This window comes from Phyllostomus hastatus, unplaced genomic scaffold (assembly GCF_019186645.2).
Source record: "Phyllostomus hastatus isolate PE091 unplaced genomic scaffold, TTU_PhHast_1.1 phas_scaffold_317, whole genome shotgun sequence".
NCBI lineage: Eukaryota > Metazoa > Chordata > Mammalia > Chiroptera > Phyllostomidae > Phyllostomus > Phyllostomus hastatus.
This window is the reverse complement of record NW_025334023.1, coordinates 2,855,149-2,878,508: the sequence shown is the minus strand read 5'-3', so window position 1 is coordinate 2,878,508 and position 23,360 is coordinate 2,855,149. Positions and strand designations below refer to the sequence as shown.

The following is a 23,360-nucleotide window of genomic DNA, read 5'->3' as shown; positions in this document are numbered from 1 at the left end:
TTATTCAGCCTTGTAATTGCTCCTAAAATTTTCCCTTTACCATCACCCTTCTCTTTTGCCTGCTCAATTCTAGTTCCTCTCCTAAGACTCCGCTGAAACACCACCATTTACCAGAGAGTTTCCCTGTCATGAAAGTCCCCCGTAGTACTGAAAATGTCTGTGTGGCTTTTGTTTCCACTAGATATGAGCTGTTTAAACTTAACTTACTCGTTCATTCACCACTCAGCAACAAAATGTTGTAGTATTTGTTATGTGCAAATACTGTCCATGGTGCTGGGGATAAAAACAATGAACAAAACACAAAAATTGTGCCCTTGTGAAGCTTACATTCTAGTAGGGACATAATTGAGCTCCATCTTGCCAGCCAATAAATTATGTGTGTTTGACCTTGACCAACTTACTGTTTCTCTCTGTATCTTGAATTTCTCATCTGTAAATAGCTGGGGTTAACAGGTTTGAGATGTGTGATGGCTATGAGAGTCAGAAACCATAGCCTTTTGAGTCCAGAAGTTTCACTAGGTACATCTTTTGGTTTGGCTCCTTATCATCTCTGTATTGGCCTCTCTTAGTTTCTGCTATGTTGGAACAGAAAGAAAACTCATAGTAACTGTTGTTTATCTTTCATTTCTATTTCAACTCATACACACCATCAACAGACATCACTCCTAGGATTATAAACTTCTGTAATGATGCCTCAATATAATGAATGACCCTTCTCACAAGCTGTGTATCAGAGACCTTGAAACATTTTATCTCAGGACAAAGCCTTCTTTGAGTACAGTCTTGCTTTGCAGTATTAGAGATGCTGAGATGCCTTATGAGTAACAAAATTGGGAAACAATTTTTGCTTTTTTTATTGCCCTATCAAAACAGCCTACTTTTGACAAGTTGATATATAAAAATGAATTTTTTAAAAGAGAATAATCAATAGATGAATGAGTTTAAAGAAAGCACATAAAAGCTTTTATTTTTTACAACAATTATTTTGGGGAGTTTTTTGTTATTGCACTGAAAGTAAAACAATATATAAAAATATGGTTTAGGTCCCATTTTCAGGGGAGTCCCCATATTACAAAAAGCAATATATACTTGTAACTTTTAAACTAGACAGTGAGTTTCATTTTTAAGATGTGACTTAGCAAGGTAATTTGACAATAATTTATTGAGCACTTGTGCCAACTTCTGTTCTCACTTTTGTACATTAATTATCTCACTTCATCCTTATCTCAAGTGGGGTGATGATATGAATAGATTACAGTACATGACCATTTTATAAATGAGGGAACTGAAGCTCAAAAGGGTGATATAAGTTGCATAGTAAAAATAAGCTCTGAAAAGCCAGAACTTGAATCCAGTTATATCTGGATATGAAGCCCAAGCTCTTTCCTTTAGAACATCCTGCCTCTCGGGTATGAGATACAGCTGTATTTGCCAGTTAGTCCTATCCATAATGCTTACCAGTCAGTCGAGCCCAGGATGGGCAGGTATCACACGTCCAGTCCTGTGCTTACATTGCAAGAATGGTAGTTAAATTCAGCAAGCAGTAAATCTGTGTGGGGCCAGTGCCAGGTACAGGGAGTGCAGAGCAAATGATACATAGTTTCTGTCTTCCAAGAGCTGATAACCTGGTTAAGGACAATAGCAACTACACAGTTAAAGAATGGTATATGAAACAGAATGCTCTGAGGGGCAAAGGCTAATGTAATTTATGGTGTTAACAGATTTTAGAAATAGAGAAATTAGATATGACTAAGAAATCAGGAGAACTTTTTAGATTGAATAAGATTTCAGAAAGGTATGAATGAAATTCCAAATGAATATTTCAACCTGAACAAAGGTATTGAAGTAGGAAATTGTATGTTCTGGGCTTGCTGAGGGGGACATGGAAAATCTGATAGTAATTGATTCTCTTTGGCTCAAAGTCATTGCAAAGGACCTATAGGGTCTCATGAAGAGATAAGAAAATTGCCAAGCAATAGTAAAGGCTCAACTAAGAATAATTGACATGATTTTAGATGGCCACAATGGCATGATGTTGACTTTTTTCCTGGTAGCGCATGGCTTCCTTTCCCTTCTACTGTAACAAACAATAAGTGATTCCCTGGGCCTTAGCTCATGCACTTTTGTAAGCCTGGACCCTTTCTTTCTTCCCAGCTATAAAACTCAACCCACTCCAGTGGCATTCCTGCTCCTCTCCTCACTCACAAACCCTCTTTTTTTGACTCTGTAGGCAGACTCCTGCCTCGGGGTCTTTGGATCAATGTCCCTCTGCATGGAGTGTTTTTCCCTTCTGGTATGTCTTTACTGAAATCACTTTGTCTCAGCGAGCCCTTCCTAGGCCACCCATCTAAAATTGTAGCCCCTCCCCAACATTTTCTATCCCTCTTTCTTGTTTATTATCTGTATTCTTCAACAGTGTTGGTTTATTTTCTGTCTTTCCTGAAAGAACATAAGTCCTACAGAGACAGGGATAGAGACAGGAATTCTTTTTATTTGTTTTGTTTTATTTACTGCTGAATCCCAATACCCAGAACTGTAGTTGGTGCATAATAAGTGGTAAATATTTGCCTAATGGATGAAGTGGATGAGTCTGAGGCCTTGCACAAATGCCTTCTCCCTAATACCTTCTCTGATTTCCTGTGTTGCCTCTCCTGCAGGAAAGTTGCTTATGGAGAATTTAACAGGATAAATCATAAGGATTTTGTTATTAAGTTTGCACTGTGTCCAATACAAAGAATATGATCGCGGCATCTTAGAAAGTTTCTGGCACCTTTTCTCCATTCTCACTGCCCACCTTTCTTGTTCAGGCTTTAGAAACTTTTTGCCAATGCTCATTCTCTCTCATACTACTAAGCCTTTGACTATGCTGTTTCCTCTACCTAAAATGCCTTTTCTTGTCTTACTCAGCAAATATGCTGCTCACCCTTCAAGAGCTGACTAAAGTGACTGCAATGCTTTGAAGGCCTACTGACCACCCCTATTAGCAGAAAACCTCCCTCTGTGTTGTCCACAGGTCCCCATGCCACTACCCCCACACAGTTTCCCTCCTTCATGTCATCTCTTACTCCCTACTGAAAATGTCGATGTGTCTCTCCACTAGGCTGTCTGTTCCTTGGGGACAGGACCTGGGTATTGTTTATTTCTGTATCCTAGCACCATGATCTTTATGATGTAGCTAAGCAAATGTAATGTCCTCTTATTTGTTAATATGATACTTAACACCTCTCACATTTTGGGCATGAGTTACAAAATGTCACTTGTTATTTGGCCTCTTTCTGTTTAGTCAGGTCAGAGTAAGTATCAGAGTGGACATCTGACTTTCAGAGGTTCCTACCCTTGCAGTGATAGCCCCTGTGGTCCTTCCCCCCACAAACATCTATGTATCAGTCAGGCACTGTGCTGACCACTGAGAGTACAGATTCTCCATCAACTCTCTGAAATGTGCCTTCCAAATTATAATGTAATAGAAAGAGTTCTGGAAAGAGAATCAGAAGACAGGGTTCTGGCCCTAGCTGGGCAATTAACCTGCTTTGGGCAAACCCATTTCCCTTTTCCTCAACCATTCAGAGTACAGCAGAACCTAGAAGTCATGTGTCTCAGAATTGCAATTGGTGCTCTCTGCTGATCTCAGAACTTTCCTGAGCAGATGTTGTTGTCCTCTGCTGGTGCACACAACAAGCAGACAAGGTAGCTTCTGTCCTCCAACCCCAGCAACCATCTATAGACAAAAGGCAGTGAGGCATCTTCAGACCTTTCATAAGGACCTTGGGCCTGATCTGCATTCAAGGAGCTCTTGGTCTAGTAAAGGAAACACAGACACAAACACAGACACACAGATTATTATGGTGGGAACCTCCACAGTATTCTATAATAGATTAGAAGCACAGTATTCTAAGCAGATTATCTCTTCTCTAAACATGAAAATTTATGACACTTTATTGGAAGAAGTCTACTGAGGAAAGGGCAGAGTAGGGGTGGTATGAAAGCTGTGTCAGGAAGAGCTCAGTTATAGGAAACAACTTACTCCAGACATTTTAAACAGAAAAGAGTTTAATATAGAACATTAAGGTACTTCAAGTCATTGGAAGAGGTAGAGGAGCGAGCTTTAAGGCTAAGCTTAACCACTAGATCTTTTAAGTTTAGAATAGTATGCAGAACTCATCATCACTATTACCATAGGGCCTCTGGGGTACCTGGGGACCAGACCCTGGTGCAGAAAATTCATTGTCACCCTTGCTAGTAGAAAAAGCAGGAGGGAAAGATGTTTTCTGCTTTTCATCTGCCTTTCAAATCTGTGACACCTAATTGTAAGAAGACAATTTTTATCCATATTTTAGCTACAAAAGAGTCTGGGAAATATGGTTTTACCCTTTCAGTCTTTACAGGAATGGAATACAGTGCAGTAAAAGTAGGTGGGATTGGGTGCTGAGCGTGTCAGTCTGCATAAATACTGCTCAGTTTCACTAAAAATAAAACTTTTAAGAAGATAGCTCATTTAGTGCCATTCTATACATTATATATTTGTAATGATGGACTCTATATTAGTGATTTCCATTAACTATTCTTTGCTTACTACCATTTTATTAGAATCTTCTGTCCTGCTCTTTCAAAAATATGCTTGTATTCTATTAATTAAGCTTTGGGACATTGAAACACAGACTAATGGATTTGATTAGATAGAAACATTGCTTTATTCATTTACTTCCCAGCCTACAAAAATGAAAAAATAAAAATAAAAGAATATGCTTGTAAAATGGCTTTGCCATGTTGTAAACCAGTGGGGGTTTTTTGTTTTATTTAGTTGCCCATAAAGTTCTTCTCTCTATCTTCAGAGACTTTCTGATTGTAAAGCTTTTTGCCCCCAAAGTCAGCCTTTCTCCAGATTCTGCTTTTTCAGCAACCCTTATACGTGCCTCAGCTCCCTCCTGCCTCACAGGCACTACCAGATCCCACTTCTTTTTGGTTCACTTATTTTATCTTTGCTGGAGGACATGCTCTCTGATTTTAGAAAGGGGTAAGGGAGGGAGGAAGAGAGGGTGAGAAACATTAATGTGTGAGAGAGACATCGATTGGTTGCCTTTCTTACACGCCCCAACTGGGATCAGACCTGCAACTTAGGCATGTGCCCCAACCAAGTCTTGAACCCGTGACCTTTCAGTTTGCAGAATGACGCCCAATGAACTGAGCCACACAGGCCAGGGCCAGGTTTTACTTCTAAGGCTAGCATTCTTCTTCCTTCTGTCAGTTCTTTATCTCAAGGCTCTTCTTCTCCTTAGCACTCATTTTCTTTATTAATTATCCTCTGTAAGACAGTCTAAAAAGTAATGCCATCTGGTCTGGTTGAGTGCTCTAAGGCACTAGAAGTCACGAGATCAAATACCATGATGTGTCAATTTTTTACCAAGAGTTGGGGGAGAAATTATTTTTCGTTTAAACTAATAGGTCTATATTATGGAAGATAATATAAAATCCTTGTGAATGTTTAGATGGAACACAAGCCTATTAATAGATGCCATGCTTATTGTTGCTCTTTAAAGGTATCAGAAACCCCAACACTTAGAGTTTACTGTTTTTCTCGAGATTACTGTTACTTTGGTGGAAATTTTTTAAAAGAATGGGTCTAGTCTAACAAATTCTTTTGGTTGAAGAGAAAACATCAAAGCGAAGGTGCAGTTACCTCTCTTTCCCTAAAAGAAAGGTGAAGTCGGAGAAATAAATCTAACTGGGGATACAAAGTTCAGTCATTCTGCTTAGGGGTTAAGAGAGGCTTCTGAGAGTAGATGGTACTAGAGCCTATCTTTTAATGGCTCCTTATTAAATGTTAAACTGCTCGCGGAGGAGAGTAAAATCAGCAGTTCCAAACTTGGCTTGTTCTTCAGATTGCATTGTGTCCATAGGATATCCCGAGGTCTTCGGAAGAGTGGTACTAACAGGAGCAGCCATTTAGAGAAGGAGCAGGGTGGTGCCTCAAAGATTAGCTTCACCTACAAGTTGAAGTGAGAATATGGATTTGGAGAAACCTTGAGCTAGACAGGTAGAAAGACAACAGACTAGTTAGAATCTACATGTAGAATCGGTTCCTCTGGATCACATAAATAATATTGACACACTTATTTTTTTATTCCTTTCTCTTTCCTGAATCTGTACTCCAGAGATTCACAGCATTTTAGAGCTAAAAGGGGTCAGAAGTAGTACATTGAGTTTATATTATATGGAGGCTGTATTATTTAGTACTGTCAAGAAGAACTTTGCACTGCGATAGTCATGCTCTGCATCTTTCCTGTGCATTATGGTAGCCACCTGCCACCCGTGGCTATTGAGCACTTAAAGTATGGCTAGTGTGACTAAGGAGTTGAATTTTCAGTCTTATTCAATTTTCATTAAAGTTAAATAGCCACATGTGGCTACTGGTTATTTGTTGGACAACTCAGTTTAACTATCTAGTATCACCAGCCATCTTCAGTTTGCATTGTTTTGAGAGAGAATTGTTTTAATGACAAGTCTCCCACAGTGGAAACCTGACCTTATAAAAATTAATACCAGCACAGTACTCAGTGTTTTACATTTGTTTATTCTATAGGAGAGGCAATATAGTTGATGGCTGGAAGCTTGGACTGTAGAGCCAGAATGCTTGAGTTCTACCATATAATACATGTGTGACCACTTAAAAAATGTTTAATCTGTCTGTACCCCAATTTTTCATCTATAATGATAATAATAATATCTACCTCATTGGGTTGTTGTAAAGATTAAAGGAACTAATACATATACAGGTATTAGAACAGTATCTGGCACATAGTAAGTGATATACTGTAAGTGTTACCTACTATTATTATTTATTTTCAGCATCTTAGGAGGTGTAAGTATCATATGCCCCTTTGAGGAAGCTATGGCCTAGATAGGCCTTGCTTAATAAGGTCACACAGAATATATATGGCAGAGCTAATAATTGATCATCTGACTCTTAAGCCTGGGGCTTTTTGCAGTTATATCTTTTGCCTCTCAATCCAGTATTTTCCATTATCTATAAAGTACAAGGAGATGGGAGAAGTCATTTATTGTCTGGGAATATTTATGAACTAAGCCTTGATAGGGCAGTTTTAGTAACAGAGAGGACACTGGAAGCATGTCAAATACAGGGAATAGTAGTTGAGCAAAGACCCAAAGGTAGGAGAGGGCTGGAACAGTCCTGCTTGTACCTATAGAAAGGGAAACTCCCATCACATTCTTTTGGATGCCCTAAAATAGTCACTGCACTCTGCTCTCTTCCAGGGAGCCCGCTGACAGAGCGGAAAGTATCTGTACCCAGCTGTTGTGTATCCTTTGCCACAGCTGAGGAGCCATCTCCTGTCTATACCCCCGTGGTTGAAAACACAGATTCTCCCATCTGGAATTTTCAGCAGCAATCAAGGTTTGTATTTTATCATGTTCCATTAGCCTTCTAGAATTGGCTTTTTGTTCCAGGAGATAAACTCAGAGTGGGGAATGTAACAGACACCTGGGAAATGCTTTTCTTATCAAGCAATTATTTAATACTAGTGCTTTTAGATTCTTAGCTAGCAAAAGGTGAAGGGATTAAGAAATACAAATTGGTAGTTGCAAAATAGTCACAGGGATGTAAAGTACAGCACAGGGACTAGAGTCAGTTATATTATAATAACTATAAATGATGCCTGGTGGGTACTTGAAATATGAGAGGCATCACTTTGTAAAGTATATAATTTTCTAACCACTAGGCTGTACACCCAAAACTAATACAAAATAATATTGAATGTAAACTGTAATTGGAAAATAAAATTTTTAAAAAGAAAAAATGGGAAAATTTACAGCTAGCAGTGGTTTAAAAGTTTTATTGTGGTGTTTTTTAGCTCTGCTCAGTACAGTTCAAAAATTATTTAGTAGGACTGTAATTATCTTTAATTCCCAGTGCTTAGATCAAAACAGGGCATTTAAGATGGCTAAGATAAATTTAAAAATTATATAGAGTGGCATATGTTGCCCCTCAGCTCCATATTCTTAGAGGATAAGAGCTAGAAGTTCAGGGAGGGCATCTTAAATACAACACCTCAGCTAAGTATGGAAGAATGTATGTGTCATCTAGGTGAAGAGAGCAGAGAGAACTAATCTTAGAAAAGGTGGTGGTTTGTACATCCTTGGAAAAGATCTCCAGTGCAGTTGGCTTTGGAACTGGAGACACTTGGCCTCTAATCCCATCTCTGTCATTTACTAACTGTGTGAACAAGTTACATTACATCTCTGAACCTCAGATTGCTCGTCTGCAAAATGGGATAAATTGCAGGGTAGTCGTGAGGTTCAAATTAGATGACATTTAGGAAAATTACCTCATGGTACACAGTAGCTATGCACCAAATCTCCTGTGGAAGACTCGAAAGATCTGAGGTTGAGTCCTGTCAATCATGTTACAGTTGTAGAGACTGTGGCCCAAGGAGGTTACATAATCTGTAGGTAGTAGAGGCAAGATTAGAAGGAAAATAATGATACTATTTATCATTCTTATATCACAAAATTATTTCATTTGATCCTCCTAGCAACCTTATAGGTAGATAATATTATCCCATTTAACAGATAAGAAAACCAGAGCTCAGAGAAAACCAGGCTCAGGGTCACTCAGGTGACAGTGGTAGAACTGGAATTCAAAGGTAAGTGTTCTGACCCAGCTAGAATTCCAAACTCTGACATGGCGTTTGTCTTACTTTAGCATAGCGCCTCTCATCGGACTTGAAGTAGACTCTCCTCAATTCTCTAGTGGTATCTGGGGAAGGAAATTAAATCTCTTGATTTGCCTTGGTTCTCCATCTTGCTTACCTGGAACAGTGGTACCTGGTTTGGAACTTTGCAGATCTTTGTAATTTAAAACTGGGTAATTTGTGTCATATAAAATATACTAAAGGTACTGAGTGAATTCCACATCAACTTCTTTCCCTGATATTAAAGTTGGGCACTTTCTTATTTTGGTGCCTTACCTCTGCACAGAATGGCTTTGGAGTCAGGCAAACTAGTGTTCAAATACCAGCTCTGCCACTTACTGACTTTTATGCCAGCTTGAGCAAATCACTTCACTTTTCTGAGCCCAGCTTCATCATCTACAAGATAGGGGGAATAATGCCCATGCCATGGGTTTTTGTGCAGATTATATGTATATAAAACACTTGATACTATGCCTGGTCCAACCAAGGCACTCAGTAAATGCCCACCCCCCCCCATCTTTTTCCCCTCTCACCATTCTCCCATTCCCATGGCACAAGACGTATTCTTACCTGATCCTATAAAACTGTTCATTACATATGGAGGGGCTCCCTCTCCACATTCCCTCCCTTGTGTTGAGAAACAGAGCTTGAGTGTGGCAGATACTATTGAGGGGGAAACTATCAGGGGATCCTGTTTTCAAGTCTTGGCAAGTTACTTTACCTCTCTAAGCTTCTGTCTCCTCCTTTTAACTGTGAAAATATATCCTAGAAGATGACCATGAAGGTAAAATGGAAGTGTTAGGAAAGTACATTGCAAACTACAAGACATTCTCCAAATCTAAGCTTCATCCTACAGAAGTATCCTACACAGTTAATTTATGGTGGTTATTTTTCTTCATAGGCTATCAAAAGAGCTTCTTTTGGACCCACGGCAAACTCTGGTCTTCAAAGTTTGGCATAAAGGAGGTATGAACTCTGTTTTATGAACTCTGGATGTAAAAATGAACTCACACACAATTGACAGTTTGCTAATTGTTTTCTTTTTTAACTAAGTGAAACAATGGCCCTGATGGTGCCGAGTACTCACATGTGTGTTAGAGGGTATCCCACAGAATGCCACTGGAATTTAAATCTTTAGAAAGCATATAATTTGTTTGACTACATTCTTTTTTTTTTTTTTTTACGATTTTATTTATTTATTTTTAGAGAGGGAAGGGAGGGAGAAAGAGAAAGAGAGAGAGAAATATCAATGTGCGGTTGCTGGAGGCTGTGGCCTGCAACCCAGGTATGTGGCCTGAATGGGAATCAAACCTGCGACACTTTGGTTCTCAGCCTGCGCTCAATCCACTGAGCTACGCCAGCTAGGGCCCTGTTTGACTACATTCTTAGCACAGAAATCCAAGTATGTTTGAGTCTTTCTAGTTGTATTTCAACTATCATAATGCACATTGTGCCATACTCAAGTGATTTCTACCCCGTTTGCATGATGTTATGCTTTCTGTTAACTCTGCCTTATTAGCCAAGACCCTAGCATTTTCAGGCAGTACACAAGACTAGAGTCTGACAGCTTTTCCTTCCTCTGTTTGAAAACTCTCCTAGGACAGAGGTACTGACATTGTGGTCCTTGAACCTAGTTTTACTCAGCTACCATTTATTAAGAGGCATTAATACAACAGTGTTAAGAACACAAACTCTGAAGTCACACTCTTTAAATTTAAATACCAGTTCTGCCTCTTCCAAAGTAGTATCGCCTTGGGTGAATGACTTGACTTTTGTTGATTCAGTTTCCTTTTCTATAAAATAGGGATGATGATAATAATACCTACCTCACAGGGTTTGAGGAGAATGAAATGGATGCCTGATGCTTAGTAAGCACTGTCTCAGTCTTTGTTTTTATTAGTGAACGGCAGTATGCTAAGAACTTGACAAACAATTATAATCCTGCAAGGTAAAAATTAGTTCAATTTTATAGATGCAAAGCTGAAGCCCAAGGAAGTTCAGCGGCTTGCCTAAGGTTATATACCTATGAATTGATGGAGCTAGGATTTGAACCCAGGTTTGACTGACTCTATAGCCTTTACCATTTGTACTTCACACTGGTAACATTGGGTGACTCAGAAAAATAAGGTGGTGAAGGCATCCAGCTATCTGACAACTCCTATACATAGGAACTCATGTAAATCTGGTTGCTTTAAGGTTCTTGCTAGGGCCTGTTTCCAGACCCCAGTTGTTTTGAGTCATCTGCAGCATCACCGTTTTTGTTTGCTAGTGATAGGTTTTTAGAGCTAACCCCAAAGGCTAACAAAAGACCTGAGAGTAGTCAGAGTATAAGTGAAATCGACTGACCCTGTCTCTCCTCCTGTGCTCCTGTTCAGAAGTGACACAGTAGGTCTGGTTTTTATGATTCTTCCCATGCTGCTTCCTGGGATTTAATTATGTCCCCACCCCACCCCAACCTCATAAAAGCAGCAGGAGCTGATTATAAATAGATTTTCTCTGAATCAACACTAGGAATCCCTGCTTTATTTAGTTAGGCTCCACACACGTGTCTTTTTTTTTTTTTTTTTGAAAGCTCAGTTTATTTATTTTTTTAATATTCTATTGATTGCCATTATAGTTGTCCCAATTTTTCCCTCTTTTCCCCCCACCCAGCAACCCTCCCCTCACCTCTGTTCATGTCTGTGGGTCATACATATATTCTTTGGCTTCTCCATTTCCTATACTGTACATCCCCATGGCTATTCTGTAACTACCTGTTTGTACCTCTTAATCCCCTCACCTCTTCACCCATTGCCCCAAACCCCCCCAATCTGGCAACCATCCAGAGGCTTTCTATATCCATGATTCTGCCTCTTCTTGTTTGTCTTTTAGATTCAGTTGCTGATAGGTATGTGTTTATTGCCATTTTCAAATGCTTTCTTTAAAGACTCACTGCTTTGAGGGAAATCAATGAGACATGATGACCTATGGAAAAGAATAAGTATTTCATATGTTAAGGGCGTTTTCCAGTTGTCTATATCAAGAGGACAAATCTTGACCCTGCCAGCTTTTCCCTGCCATACAAACAGTGAATTCATTCATAACGGTGAAAGCAGGCTGTGGTGGTTAGTCTCTCTCATCCTCATTATCTCTGTCTTTTGTTAATTTTGGAATCACTAAACCTCCCAGTCCGCATAAATCAGTTTCTCTGTATGCAGCATCTAATCTCAGTGGCAGGACATACCCAGACGCACTACCCAGCTCTTCTCTTTCCCCGCAGATGAGGAGAGGGTAATTGGCTTTGCCTCGGTGGACCTCTCCCCACTTCTCTCTGGTTTCCAGTATATCTGCGGCTGGTACAATATCACAGACTTCAGTGGAGAGTGCCAGGGGCAGGTAAAAGTTGCTATCTCCCCTTTGGAGAGTTTGATGCGCTTCAAAAAAGAAAAGCAGGCAAGACGTGGGGGAGAGACCCCAGGATCACAGGTATGTATCCTGATTCACATCACTGACCAGCAAAGTCTCTCTGAGCAAAACCTCCAAGAAGATTCTTTACATGTGTTTGGTGCTTTCCAGCTTACAGAGCACATTATATATTTGTGTTTTGTAATGACCTTTTAGAGGTGATAAAAATGGTCTGGAATTACATAGTGATGATGAATGTACAACTCTGAATATATTAAAAACCACTGAATTGAACACTTTCAAAGGATTAACTTTATAATACATGGATTACATCTCAGTTTTTAAATAAAATAAGATTAGTTGTAGTGTGAACTCGGAAATCATATTGGTTGAACTTTTTTAAAACTCTTACATTAAAATCATCAGTCTATCATTAAAAAAATAAAAACAAAAGACTAGAAAGAGAGGAATTGATGATAGTAAGCATAGACAACTCTCTCAGGGAGTTTAACTGTAAAGGTAAGGAGAATTTTCCAAATTGTGCCAGGTAAGGGAGCTCCATCAAGGCACAGATTGTGGTTTATTCATCTCTCAACCATGCATGTCTGGCCCAGGATCTGGCAGAGGGGGCATCAGCAAATAATGAATGCATGCATGAGAAAATGTCAGACTGAAACAGTCCCTGTATAGTGAGGTCTCTTCTTCACATCAACCCTGGTAGTCATCGATAAGAAGTACCACAACCAGATTATCCTCACATGTAAATGTAAGGTGATGTCTAGTCAGAAGTTCACAAACTAGCTGGATCATAAATGTAGATAAAGCAACTAAAAAGCAATCAATAATATAGTCTATAAAATGGGCATAAGAGTACCTACCTTATAAGATTATTGTGAAGTTTAAATGAGAAAATACATATAAATTGCTTAGTACGGTGCTCAACACACAGAAAATACTCAATAAATTATATTTATACACATATAATAAATTTTACAAATGTATTTATATTACTTAGTTCCAAAAGGATTTGTTGTGATAAGTACCATTTTTTTTTCATTGCTTCTGCAGATCCCAGTGTACAGTTCTTTTTCCTTCCCTGTCTCTGATGTCTATACTGCATTCCCCAGCTGTGTTACAAGACAGACTCCAGAAAAACTTGTTCACACCTCATCAGAAGAGCTTGGTTTCTCCATTCCTGGGAGGTGAGAGATTTCTTGATGATGGGAAGAAATGGAGTCAAAGAGCAGAAGTTCAACAGGCTTGTCATTTCTCTCTTTCCTTTATTAGAGAAAGAAACTGGTGACAGGGAAAGAGCTTTGTTGACCTTCTGTACAACACCTGGGAACCCCAAGACCCTATGAAAATAAAAGTTTTTATAATATAGGGACTAGAACTTTACTGCTATCAAAAGGATAGCTTCATCCCTGATCAGTGTGACTCAGTTGGTTGGGCATCATCCCACAAAGCAAAAAAGTCATGGGTTCAATTCCCAGTCAGGGCACGTGCCTGGGTTGCAGGTTCGGTCCCCAGTATGAAAGGCAACTAATCAATGTTTCTCTCTTTTTCTCTCTCCCTCCCCCTCTCTCTAAAAATAAATAAATAAAATCTTTTTTTGTTTAAAAGATAGCTTCAGGCAAGGTACACATTTCTCTTTTCCTCGAAGGCCTTTAACCTTCACTCATAAAAGCAGTCCTCAGCTATATGAGAAAGATACCATGATCTTTCACCTTCCAAACTGATGTGCCTGATTATTTTGTAAAAAGCAACTGGCTATCCCTTTCAGCCAAGCCAACCATAGCTATGTATATGGCTATCAGGCTGGAGCATATTCCATCCTGTTAAAGGGCAGAGTCTAAGAATAAGACTGCCTTCCTTCCACCCCATTCCCTTCCAGGCCCTGGTGCCATTTAGCATCCTTCTGCTTCCACCAATCTTTCCCACGTCTTTCTACCTCAGAGAAAATGCAAGGGATCTTCCCCTGCAGCAGATACTCCAACAGTAGCAGTTACTTAGTAGACCCTTTATTCCAAAAAATATACTCTCTGATATTGCTTAGTCACTCAAAGGCCCATTTCAGTACTATGTAATTTTCTACCTGCTCACTGCATGAGGGAAGCCTTGGTGTTCTGCATAAAGGAAGCCCATGTGTCTGTCAAATCCTAGATCTCAGGTTTAGATAATTTCTCTGAGTTTTTTTTTAATTTTTATTGCATGTACTGGAGTGACTAAGTTACTAAGGACAGGAAGAAACTTTTAGGGGTGATGGATATGTTTATTATCGTGATGTGATAATGGATTCCTTAAATGTACACATATATCAAAACTCATCAAATTCTATATTTTAAATATGTGAATTTTATTTGTACTAGCTATAACTGAGTAAAGCAATGGTTCTCAAATACTTCCAGTTTAGAATTCCTGTATACCCTTAAAAATTATTGATGACCTCAAAGAGGTTTGTTTATATAGGTTATATCTATCAATTTTTTACCATATTAGAAATTTAAACTGAAAAACTTTTAAAATGTAACATACAAAGTCAATTGTGTCTATACATCAGTAGCAAATAATCCAAAATGAAATTGAAAAAACAATTTCGTTTACAATTGCATCAAAAAGGATAAAATACTTAATAAATTTAACAAAAAAGTACAAAATATATTCCCTGAAAACTACAAAACATTGTTAAAACAAATTAAAGTGGTCTAAATAAATGGAAAGGCATCCCATGTTCATGGATTGGAAGGCTAATATTGTCAGAATGTCAGTAATCCCCAAACTGACCCACAGATTGAACACAATTCCTCTCTGTCACAATTCCTGCTGGTTTCCTATGCAAATGGGCAAGTTAGTCCTAAAATTCAGAGGGAAATTCAAGGAATACAGTAAGCAAAATAGTCTTGAAAAAGAACAAAGTTCCTGATTTCAAAACTAAACTACAAAGCTATAGTAAACAACACAGTGTGTTATTGGCATAAGGATAGAAATATAGACCAATGGCATCGAATTGACAGTCCAGAAATAAACACATGTGCCATGGATACCAAGATTTCAAAGATGCCAAGATGGTTTAATGAGGAAACAATAGGATTTTCAACAAATGGTGTTGGAGCAACTGGATATCTACATGCAAAAGATTATAGTTGGACCTCTTCCTCACACTACATGCAAAAATTAACTCCAAATGGATCATCTATCTAATTGTAAGAACTAAATCTATAAAACTCTTAGAAGAAAACATAAGAATAAATCTTCATGACCTTGGATTAGGCAATGATTCCTTAGATATGACAAAAAAAGCAGAAGTGACAAAAGAAAAAAATAAATCATCAAAATTTTAAAATTTAGAGCTATAAATGATATCAAGAAAATGAGAAGACAGTCCACAGAATGCAAGGAAATACTGGCAAGTCAAGCCCTGGCCAGCATAGATTGGTTGGTTGAGTGTCATCCTGTAGGCAAAGGGTCACCAGTTTGATTCCCAGTCAGGGCATGTGCCTTGGTTGCAGGCCCAGTCCCTGGTTGGGGTGCGTGCAAGAGGCAGCTGATTGATGTTTCTCTCACACATTGATGTTGCTCTCCCTCTCTTTCTTCCTCCCTTCTCCTCTCTCTAAAAATAAATATTTTTTAAATAAAAAGAAAATACTAACAAATCACAGATTCGATAAGGAGTTTATATCCAGAATACAGGGGTGGGCAAGAGTAGATTTACAGTTGTTGAGTACACAAAACACAGAATTAATAAAGCTGTTGTAATAATCATAACCCGAATGTCTTTGTCCTTACAAACAACTATAAACCTACTTTGCCCACCCTATATATAAAGAATTTTTACAACTCTAAAAGCAAATAATAACAATTAAAAATGGGCAAATTATCTGAACAGACATCTCTCCAAAGAAGATACACAACAAAAATGGCCAATAAGCACCTGAAAAGATGCTTGACATCATTAGCCATGAGGGTAATGTAAATAAAAACCATAATGAGATACCACTTCACACCCAAAAGACAAATATCACAAGGGTTGGGGAGGATGTGGAGAAATTGGAACCCTCATACATGGCTGGTGGGATTTTAAAATGGTGCAGCTGCTTTGTAAAACAGTGGCAATTCCGTAAAGGCTTACCATGAAGTATCATACGATTCAGTAACTCCACTCCTAGGTATATGTACCCAAGAGAAGTGAAGATATGTTTACATAAAAATGTGTTCATGAGTGTTTGGAACAGCATTGTTTCTAATAACTAAAAAATAGAAACACAGATATTTATGAACCAATGATTATATTAACAAAATGTGATCAACCATGAGAAGGAATGAAATACTGATACATGTTACCACATGGATGAAACTTGAGAACATGTTAAACAGAAGAAGGCAGTCACAAAAGACCATGTACTATATGAGTCCACTTCTATGAAATATCCAAATTAGTCGAATCTATGGAGACAGAAAGCAGATTAGCAGTTGCCTAGGGCTGGGAGGTTTGGCTGGTGGTTGGGACGAGAGGAGTAAATGTGGAGTGCTTGCTGATAGGCATGAGGTTTCTTTTGGGAGTGAGAAAATGTTCTAAAATTGATTGTGATGATGGTTGTACAGCTCTGAATATACTAAAAACCACTGAATTGTACACTTTAACTAGGTGAATTGTATATGTGAATTATATCTCAGTGAACCTGTTATTTAAAAAGAAGGTTATTGCTGGGGTCAAGTTCTTAAATAACCTGCTAAGGAATTTGAAATTTATTCTATAGCCAAAAAAAGAGAAGCCAAAACTAATCATAATGTTGATGATTAACAGGTTAGTACATGTTGAATGCTTAGAACTTTGCTTGGCATGTAATAAGCACTCCATATATGTTGTTCTTGTTTCAGATCCAGTTTTTAAAAACCACTTAGGCTTTAATATGAAAAATTTATTCAATGTAAATGGGTAATACTGAAGGTAAGATTATTTAGGAGATTGTTATAATCCAAGCCAGCGCTGATGAAGCCAGAACTGTAGTAGTGGGATGGATCTGCAGTACCAAAGTGATTTGTTTATTGTCACACTGGAAGTTTTCTCATTGGTTGGAAATTTATTTTGCCCTCATTTATTCCTGACAGAAGTCATTCCACAAAAAGCCAGGCATCAAGGCATGAAGAGCATGTGCAGAACATCCGTCGATTTCATGAATCCCTGCAGCAGGGAGAGGCAGTCTTGCCGAGTGATGACAAACTGCCCACATCACCCGTGTCCTCCCATACTTCCATTCTGACTTCTCTCAGGTAAGGCCCTCTAACTATAGTGGAGCACAAGGTGAATGGGCAATGGCAACCTGCAGCACAGCTTTTCCATCAGCTACCACCACTCTAGGAGGTTTAATAGGGGCCTTCATGCACAGTAGTGTTGAATTGGACCCAGGTGTCCTGCAGGATTCCTCATAGGTCAGACTGTCTCAGCTTGGAGCCTTTTATTTCTTCATGAGGCTCTATTATTGATGCACCATAAATACAGGAACTTTAGATTATTTACCAAACTTAATGATAACCACCCCCACATCTACACGGCCTCTCATCTACTTTACAATTTACAAAGCTTTATTCTGCCCACTGTCTTTATCCTCACAACCACTGAATTCTTCCAGACCAGCATCTGTCCTTTTAATATTTCCTTGTTTCTTTCTTAGCTTAGTCAGCATCTGAGCCAGAGAAGCACTATGAGAATTGAAAGGGTCATTATAGATCATCTGGATCAGTCCCTGGATTGTCTAATAAGAAGTATGTTGCAGTATAAAGGACCTGGCTTCAGAGTCAGATAGGCTTGACTTCCAGTCCTGGCCCTGCCGTTCCCAACGGAAGAGATAGCTATGTTGCCAGATAAGTATAATGTTGTATGATAAGAGTTGCAGGTTTCCTGGCTGAAGGTAGATGGAGGAATGAATAACAGGCTAGGTTGTCATGGAAAGATTTGAAGAAGTCACATTTGAATTGGTCTTTGAAGGAACTGGTCAACAAATATGAAGGACATTCGATGCAGAAAAACCATGCTATGGCCCAGGGGCATAAAACAGCAAGTCAAGTTTGGGGAACACACTAACAGCATTGTAGTTAGGATAAAGCTGAGCATAAGATGTAAGGAGAAGGGTGAGTTCTGCAGGGCTCAGATCTTGAAGGACCTTGATAGAATGTCAGGCTAAAAGTTCAGGCTTTTAAAATAATTTTCAAATGGAAAGTGATGGGGAGAGGAAGAAGAGTGTGTGTAAAGTTTGAGGGGAAAAAAGGTTTTATGTTTGGAAAAGACTAATCTATTTGGTTTCATAAAGCAAGCTCAGAAAAGAAAGGTTGGCAAAATCTTTTTATTGGTGGAACATGAGTTAAAAAAGATTGAGCAGTCATGCTATTGACTGTGGGAAACTGCTCAAACTTGCATTATAAGGAAGTAATGTGTTCATACTCTCATTTTAGATTCTCAGCTGGAGACTGGAGGCTATTTAGGTAAAACCATCAATGGTGTGGCTATATTTTATTAGGTCATTCACATAACAGAATTTGGAACCCAATGAGAAAAGAGAAGGAGAAGCTCTCCTTCACCTTAGAGTAGTTTCCTTCAGCCTCAGCACTGTTGACATTTTGGGCCAGATATTTTCTGTGGGGGCATGTCTTATGGTATTTAGCATCATGCCTGGACTCCAGCAGACACCACTAATATCCCTCCATCAGCCTTAACAACCAAGAATGTCTCTATTGCCAGATGTCTTCTTGACACCAAAATCACCAGGCTAAAGGTCACTGCCTTAGAGCAGTGGTTCTCAAAACTTAGTGTGTATCAGAATTGCATGAAAAGACTTGTTAAAACAGTGGTTGCTGGGACCCACCCATACAATTCCAGTTCAGTAGGGCCTGAGAATTTGCATTTCAACAAGTTCTCAGGTGATGCTAATGCTGCCAGGTTTTGAGAACCACTGCCATAAACAAATCCTTTACCAAATGGAGACGAATCAAGATAATACCAATTGTGCATTAACCTTAGGTTCACAAAGCTCAAGACCAGTGTTTCCTTTGAGATACAGCAATCCTATGAGGCCTGCAGGGCAAATATTAATAAACCTTTTTCACAGATGACAACATTGCAACTAATGTTAGTAGGTTCTACACCCAGAATCTCTTGACAAGGCCAGTTGGGTTTGCATATTTTCTAAAGTGTCACCATGTTTATGTTTGTGTGTTCCTGCTACAGGTATTTATCCATGTGGCATACACCCAGATATAGACACCTAAGCAGACCCACTGTGATTTGATAGTTGCAGCTTTTAGTGACAGAATAAGGATAAGCTTTGTCCTCTCATTTAGTTTGGGTTTGTCTCTAAGATATGCAGACTGTTCCTAACAAAAGGATAGAAAGACTTCTGGTTTACTTCACAGGTATTTAGTATCTATGTTGTGCCAGTTGTATCAAGCACATTGAGTATACTAGAGAAACAGAGAAGTTTGAGATGCTATCTTCTATTACCAGATGCTCATGGCCTAGTTAGGGATACTAAACTAACACATAATGAGAAAACTAAAGGAAAATCTCAGCAGATCAATGGAGATGCCAGGAGTTTAAGGGGGAGGTGGCCCAATGATTTGGGGTGATGGACTCTGAAAAGGAGAAATATGAGCACCTTAAAAGTTGAAAGGAATAGGGACAATGCAGGGGGAGTAGCTTGAACTCAGGTTCCAGCATTCAGAGCTGTGAGATAGGAATGAACCCAGTCGGGACAGGGTCGATCTATTATCATGGAAAAAGCATGAGACTTGGAGTCCCAAGTTCCAGGTGGCTGCATACCACCCACCCTGGACAAATCACTTAAATTCTCTGATCCTCATTCCTTATCTATAAAACAGTAACTACTGATCACTTCTGTGTGGCTGAGAGTTAAACAAGATAATGTATTTGAAAGAATAAAACATAAAATCCTATTCAAGTGAAGGTGGTAGTGGTTGGTGTGATTCTCATTGGAGAAAGGTAAGAATGAATACAGCCCTCCTTTCCTTGCTGATGGCACTCTCACAAACATAGTCAACATTCCTAAAACCCGCTGGGCTTTCTATAAGAAGTATGGCAAGCATCACCTCACAAAGTACAGTACAAGAACGGCAAGGATTCTCTGTATGCACAGGGAAAGCAGCATTTTGACAGGAAACAGAATGGCTGTGGTGGGCAGACTAAGCCAATTTTCCACAAAAACCCTAAACCTACAAAGAAAACTGTGCTGAGGCTTGAATACATTGAGTCCAACTGCAGAGCTAAGAGAATGCTAGCTATTAAGAGACACAAGCGTTTTGAACTGGAAGGTGATAAGAAGAGAAAGGACCAAGTGATCCTCTTCTAAGCTTCATATTTAGTTTTATTATGTGATGATAAAATCTTGGGAATATGTTCACTTAAAAAAAAGAATAAATATGCCCAATTAAAGGTTTTTGAACAGATTATTTTAAGTAATTTATTCATGTCTATATTTCCATAAAGGACTCGGCACAGAGCTCATGGTTCATCAGGGGAAACAAATGTGAAACAAACGAGTGATGTGATTGAAGAGTATGGAAGGAACAGTGGCACCCAGAGACCCCTAAACCAACTTAGAGGGTCAGGAAAGCCTTGCTAGCAGAGGTCACTTGCTTGAAGGATTAGGAATGGCTCTGAGGTAGCAAAGGTTATTGTTAGCCCAGAGTAAGGCCTTACTCCATCAGAGGTAGAGGATCTGAGGACATAATCAAGAGTGGTTTCCTACAGGAAGATGTGATTTTGTGAGACATCAGAAGAGAAATTGCATGAGCTAGACAGAAGTGGGAGAAAGTTGTCCCTGGGAGTGGGATTGTAGTCAGAAGTGAAAGATGAGTTGGTGGATTAGAGAGAGTCCAAGTATATACAGACTAAGTGAGAGGTATTAAGTTCCTAACACAAGCAGTAGAATGTCAGGGAAACATAAAAGATGCATATAACTTCCAGTCAAGATGGTGGTATAAGTAGACATGGCTCGCCTCTTCATACAACCACATCAAAATTACAACTGAAATATAGAACAGCCTTCACTTAGAACCATCAGAAATCAAGTTGAATGAAAGTCTGACAACTACAGAATTAAATAAACCACATCCATCCATACCGACTGGTAGGAAGCATGCAGACACAGAATGGGCTGGCGTCTCACTCATCTGTGATGGATAAAAATTCAGGAGGGATGTCTCAGGAGCAAGGAGTCCCAGCACTACAGCAGGCCCCCCAGCCCAGGGTTCCAGTGCCAGAATGTAAGTCCCTGAAACTTCTGGCTGCAAAAACTAGCAGAGATTGAGTCAGTGGAAGGAACTTCTAAAGCCTCAAGCAGTTCCTCTCAAGCTACACATGGACTCACCTACTCAGACTCAGTCCCCCTGAGCTCCAGCACCCCTTGAACTTAGCCCCCCAGAGCTCCAGCACCAGGGTAGCAGCTTGAAAAGCACCAATGGCATACTGGGAGAAACTGAAGTGTCTGGCATCAAGACAAGCAGAGGCCATTGTCCCTGTTTTAAACCCTCCCCACATAATGTCAGCAAGCTGGTGTCATATCTTAGACTCCATCAACCTAGCTTACACTGTTTAACCCACCTTGGAGATCCTGAGAGATTCCACCCCACCCAATTTACAGGCCCACCCAAGCTGCTCTTCCATATGAATGGGTGACTGATCTTGGCTCATGCTTTACAACTTCCTAAATCCTATCAAATAAGCTAACTAACCGGCCTCAGTGAGCCCCAGAGTGAGTTGGCACTAGCAGCAGCCAGCCTAGGTTCACAGCTTGGATTTGCCTGGGAATCTCCAAGCTCAGCACAAGTAGCAGCCATCTGAGATTGCTTTATGCCCCATGCAGCATGGCCCCAGGCAAAATACAGGTGAGGGCTGACTTTGGCCTGCACCACCTGGAAAACGCTAGGGCCAGCACATCCAGTGGATAGCTAAAGACTACATCAGATCATTACCACCCTTCCCCTCCACTGCTGATCCTCCATGAGGGTGGGGGTTGGTGGTAAGTGGTCACAGCAAATCCTTGCAGCTGAGTGGCCTGAGTAAATCCCTTGCATTGACCTGCCAACAGCAGTGAAGGCTGAACTACAAGAGGAGGGTATACTCAGCCCACACAAAGGGCTCACCTCAAGTACCCAGCTTGGGTGATAAGAAAGGCTGTGCCACTGGAACCTATGGGACACCTACTACATTAGACCATACTACCATGACATAGAGTCAAGCAGCTCTACCTAATATATAGAAACAAACACAGGGAGGCTGCCAAAATGAGACAAAGAAACATGGCCCAAATGAAAGAACAGAACAAAACTCCAGAAAAAGAGCAAAATGGAATGTAGATAAACAATCTATTAGAAGCAGAGCCCAAAACACTGGTTATAAGAATGCTTAAGGAACTTAATGAAGACCTCATCAACATAAAAAAAGATCCAGTTAGAAAGGAAGGATACACTAATTAAAATAAAGGACAGTTTACAGGGAAACAGCAGTAGAGTACATGAAGCTGAAAATCAAATCAATGATTTGGAACATAAGAAAGCAACAAACAACCAATCAGAACAACAGAAGAAAAGACTCCCCCCCAAAATGAGGATAGTATAAGCAGCCTCTGGGACAACAACAAAAGGCTGAACATTTGCAACATAAGGGTGCCAGAAGGAGCAGAGAAAGAGGAAGAAATTGGAAATCTATTGGAAAAAATAAAGAAAACTTCCCTAAATTGGTGAAGGAAATAGACATGCAAGACCAAGCACAGAAAGTCCCAAACAAGATGGATGCAAAGAAGCCCACTCCAAGACACATCATAACTTAAAATGCCAAAGGTTAAAGACAAAGAGAAATCTTAAAGGCAGCAAGAGAAGAGAAGTTAGTTACCTACGGGGGAGTTCCCATAAGACTGTCAGCTGATTTCTCAAAAGAAACTCTGCAGACTAGAAGAGATTGACAAAAAATATTCAAAGTCATGAAAAGCAGGGACCTACAGCTAAGACTGTTTTATCCAGCAAAGCTATCATTTAGAATCAAAGGGCAGATAAAGAGCTTCCCAGATAAGAAAAAACTAAAGGAGTTCACTATCACCAAGCCATTATGAGATGTTAAAGGGACTTATTTAAGAAAAAGAAGAGCAAAACTGTGAACAATAAAATGGCAAAAAAATACTTATCTATCAACAATTGAATCTAAAAAACAAACTAAGCAAACAAGAACAGAGACAGAATCATGGATACAGAGAACATTTT

At 39.4% G+C, this 23,360-nt stretch overlaps 1 protein-coding gene and 1 pseudogene across 3 annotated transcripts in view; both read left to right on the top strand.

Moving 5' to 3' along the window:
• The window catches only part of C2CD3 (C2 domain containing 3 centriole elongation regulator), a 125,301-nt gene that overhangs the window by 77,470 nt on the left and 24,471 nt on the right, over positions 1-23,360 (top strand). For all 3 annotated transcript variants that reach the window (XM_045817816.1, XM_045817815.1, XM_045817817.1), the window contains exons 25-29: positions 7,273-7,411; positions 9,610-9,674; positions 11,968-12,173; positions 13,161-13,294; positions 17,202-17,363. In XM_045817816.1, coding sequence (XP_045673772.1) covers positions 7,273-7,411; positions 9,610-9,674; positions 11,968-12,173; positions 13,161-13,294; positions 17,202-17,363 — 706 coding nt within the window. The remainder of the gene's footprint in view (positions 1-7,272; positions 7,412-9,609; positions 9,675-11,967; positions 12,174-13,160; positions 13,295-17,201; positions 17,364-23,360) is intronic.
• LOC123805673 lies at positions 4,605-4,718 on the top strand (annotated as a pseudogene).